The sequence below is a fragment of the Mobula hypostoma genome, chromosome 13 (genome assembly GCF_963921235.1).
Source record: "Mobula hypostoma chromosome 13, sMobHyp1.1, whole genome shotgun sequence".
Lineage (NCBI taxonomy): Eukaryota > Metazoa > Chordata > Chondrichthyes > Myliobatiformes > Myliobatidae > Mobula > Mobula hypostoma.
The window spans coordinates 24,958,090-24,962,222 of NC_086109.1; the positions used below are offsets into that span (position 1 = coordinate 24,958,090).

At 42.6% G+C, this 4,133-nt stretch overlaps 1 protein-coding gene across 1 annotated transcript; it reads right to left on the reverse strand.

Annotated features, from left to right (window-relative positions):
• Window positions 1–778: 778 nt before the first annotated feature.
• Window positions 779–3,663, reverse strand: LOC134355862 (prokineticin-1-like). Its single transcript, XM_063066366.1, has 2 exons — window positions 3,484–3,663; window positions 779–915 (listed from the first exon to the last, which is right to left on the reverse strand). Exons 1-2 carry the CDS (start codon window positions 3,661–3,663, stop codon window positions 793–795), a joined length of 303 nt encoding a protein of 100 aa, XP_062922436.1. The 3' UTR covers window positions 779–792.
• Between the last annotated feature and the right edge of the window lie 470 nt (window positions 3,664–4,133).

The window sequence follows — 4,133 nt, forward strand, 5'->3', positions numbered from 1 at the left end:
CTCAAACCACCCAGTCTCACAGCAACAATCATTCCACAGCCAAGGTCACTTATATCACATTTCTTCCCCATTCTGGTGTTTGGTTTGAACAACATCTGAACCTCTTGACCATGTCTGCAAGCTTTTATGCATTGAATTGCTGCCACATAATTGGCTGATTAGATATTTGCATTAATGAGCAGATGTGCAGCTGTACCTAATATAGTGGTCACTGAGTACACATGACAGTATGGTGGCCTTTTCCCTGTAGAATAATGGCTTGCTCAGTGATCTCTAGGAACTGGAATACCAAACACCTCCTCTGTTCCCCCAGATAAAACAGCAAGAACCATGCTGGGTGCTTTATTATTGTTGTATTTTATTCTCTTTATCCTGTTTTCCAACCCCATTTATGTAACCACTAAATTAACAGCATGACCCTCAATTCCCAAGACAGTTATATCAGTCCATATTAAGCCTGGCCTGGTATAGTGTGGTGGGAGAGTACTGAGGGATTTTTGTACATGAATGGGCTCTTGGCTGTAGCAGGGAAAATTTATTGTGCTCAGAATTCACCGCTACTGAGAAGCAGAACAAATAAATACAAGGCATCTTAATTTTTGCATTGATACAGACGAAACACTTTATATTGGAAGCCATTGGGTCTTCATGGAAGGGAAGATCAGTGGCCTATTCCAAGTTACCAGAAGGGAGCTTTTAAGGTGATGAGGCCACTGATATCTGCATATCATAATGGGACTGCGCCTGTCACAGATAGCAGAGCCCCCGCTTTTGTGGCTGTTCTGGACCTTCTCACTGGAACTTCATGTGCTTAAACTGGGAGGTGCAACGAAATCTGGCATCCGGAGACCTGGAGCACAACAGATACGGCAGACACGGGCAGGTGTGGTGTTGCCTCTTCCCGGAGAACGGAACCTGCGGTGGTAAAGACAGGCAACGTCAGCTACAATCTAGGTTATAACAGAAGACATAGCAAGGCAGTTCATGGGACTAATCCTTCTATGTATTCATCCGGTCAGACGTGAGCCTAGACATAAGGAACCCTGGTGTAGATCCTGCGACCAATTCCCATATAGACCAAGTATAAGACCGTCTGGAGACACAAGAGACTGCAGATGCTGAAATCTGGAGTAACAAACAGCTGGAAGAACTCAGTGGGTCAAGCAGAATCTGTGGTAGGAAAGGAACCATTGATGTTTCAGGTTGAAACTCTGCACCGGGGCTGAGGGTGGAGAGGCGAGATGGCCAGCATAAAGTGAGAAGGATTCGAAGGCAATTGGTGGACAGAGGAGAGGCATGAAATGGTGTGCCTTCTGGTATTGATTGGCAGTACAAATGACACTGTCACTGGTTCTGGTACTGACCCCTGAAACAGACGCATCAATCATTAATATACTGAGTCACAGTATATGGAGCCTTAATATACTGATCGTGGTACTGAGCCCCAAGTATATTGACCGTAGTACTAAGACCCCAGTTATTTACTGTGGGAATGTCCCTGGTATTAAGCTCCAGTACACTGGCTCTGAACTTAGAGCACTGACCACAGAGACATGGTGAAAGAAAGCAGGACAGGCAACTCAACAGCCCAGGGGATAGAATCTTCAAACATGATGGGAGAGATGTAAAAGAACTATAGAACACTAAAGATTGTATTATGGAGGTAATGAAAGAAGACATCCAAGAGCGCCCTGCATAAGAACTGAAGAACAAAATGGTTGTTGGGGTAAGGGGGCTGTGGGGTTTATTCTCTTCCGCTAGTATGCTACATGCATCCTGCTGGTTAGTAGGAGACAGGGATGGACAAATTGCTGAGAGATGTATGTGTGATAGGGTTACAGCAATAGGGGATTTCAGCTTCTCCAGTATTTACAAGGATCGCTTTAGTGCAAAAAGGCAATGAGGAGGTGGAATTTTTAAAGTGCTTTCAGAAGAGTTTTACTCGGCAGTACACAGGGAAGGTGCAGAGCAGCACCTAATCGTAAAGAAGATGGCTGGGCAAGTGGGAGAGTATTTTGCAGCCAGTGACCATAAGTTTAAAGATGGTTATGGAGATGGATAAGGATTGACTGGAAATGAAGGCCCTGAAACAGATGAAATTTGATTTCAATATCACAAGACAGAACCTGGCAAAAGTAGACTAAGAACAGTGACTTGCAGGGAGGTCTAACCAGACAAGCGAGAGTCAGTGAAATGTGAAATGATGATGGTTCAGGATGGTTTAGGGCCATTAAAGTGAAAGGTATGGACAGCAAATACAAGGGAAACCTGGTTGTCAAGTACTAAATAAATTAAAAAAGGAAGATAATGCTGATATGAAGAGCTGGAAACAGGAGAGGTCCTTCAAGGGTATAGAAAGTGCAGGAAGGTTATTTAAAATGAAATTAGAAGGGCAAACAGGCATGAAATATTACTAGCTGAGAAGACTTGTTGGGCTGAAAAGGCTTGTTACCATTCTGTATCTTTAAATAAAATTAAATAAAATTATTTTGGATATATTCTGATGGAAAATCTATCAGAATGTACATGGGAATTTGCACTATTGGCGATCATGTTTTTTATAAAAGTTTTTAACCAAAGAATGTTTTTTTCAGAATTCAATTATAGTTCTAACCTTTGCCCTGACCAAGTCCATCCCTGAACTAACAACACTGAAAGCAGATAGTTCGGTCATTGAAATCAATGCTGTTTGTAGAATTTTTCTATGTCCAAGCTATTTCCTATGTTATGGCACTACTGACTGTATTTCAAAAGTGTTGCCTGTAGCACATTTTGGGATGCCCTTAGGCTAAGAGAAAAGTTATATAAATATCACAAGGAATGGGTTATTGTGTAGTTTTATTGATAAACAAAAAGCCAAAGAATTTATCCCGCCAAAGGGTTTCAGCCCAAAGCGTCGACTGTACTGTTTTTCGAGATGCTGCCTGACCTGCTGAGTTCCTCCAGCATTTTGTGTGTGTTGCTCGGATTTCCAGCATCTGCAGATTTTCTCTTGTTTGGGATTTGTCCCACCTAAGCTCTGACGGTATGGCATAGAAAAACTGCCCCAATTCTCAAGAAAAAAATACAAGTCAGTGTTGCAAAGCTGCTATGGAAATAGTAAAGTCTGGCATAAGATAGCTGTGGGAAAAGGCTTCTTTACCTACTGAAACTGCAATGTGGGTGAGGAGTGGTTTCTATACTGAAACCATCATAGAGAAACTGTGTACTAAATGGGCAAGAAAATTCAGGTCAGTGGATTAATGCAATTAACGTGATCCTTGTAGTTCAATAATGCCCCAGTCACAGTTCAGGAACAGGGTCCTGGCTCAGAACAATTTGGCTAATTGTAACATTATCTTAGATAGTGAGGTTCAGTGATACAGTTCATGGTTGTCCTTCATTCTCTTCCCCTTCTGCCTCCATCTCCTCCTCACATTGGACTTGGACTGGACTTCGTTGACCCTAATGCATCATTAATGAGGTAGAACAGCAGAATCCAACCTTGTGACTGAAGGGATGACACTTATCTCCTTCCTGTCCCTGTGGAGTGCACATTCGCAGTCCACGTAGCCATAGACTGACAGCACAGCAGGAACCCGGGCCGCACTGTACATCCCGATCACAAGCCTGTGAAGAGAGAGAGGTACAGTTACGGTACAACGCCCGATTACGGGTAAGCATTGCACAAAGGACTGTCAAAACTTATCAAATAGTGACATTTGGAATATTGATTCCCTCTTTCATATGAGTTAACTTTAAACTCGGTGTGCCTGAACATTCTGTCAGATTCTGCGTCCCTGCAGCAATTTCTAAATCCAAACCACTTTCACTCCCTTGACATTTACTGTATGCTTCTACCTTACCCTTGCCTCTATCTTTCTCTCGTAAGTTCCCCCCCTCCACACTTCTCCCAAAGGTGTTTGCTTGAATTCAGCTGTCCCTTTGTCCCTTCAGATGATCTGCAAAGATGACCCATTCATCACTGATGTGAATATGTGTGCACTTGGGGAGGGTGGGGTTGAGAGATTTTCATCTGTCATCTAATGTTGAATCTCAGGTTGAGATTGTCAAGAAGAACATAGTAATTACACAGCAATTGGTAAGCAAAGAAAGAAAAAAAAAATCATCTTTTTCACATTGTGACTAGCTTT

What these genes read in the sequence shown, in the direction of transcription:
- LOC134355862 (XM_063066366.1), bottom strand. Translation starts at nt 3,663, where the DNA reads ATGCTTACCCGTAATCGGGCGTTGTACCGTAACTGTACCTCTCTCTCT. An exon ending in GTCATCCCTTCAGTCACAAG is followed by an intron (nt 916 to 3,483) that starts GTTGGATTCTGC and finishes TTACCACCGCAG; the next exon opens with GTTCCGTTCTCCGGGAAGAG.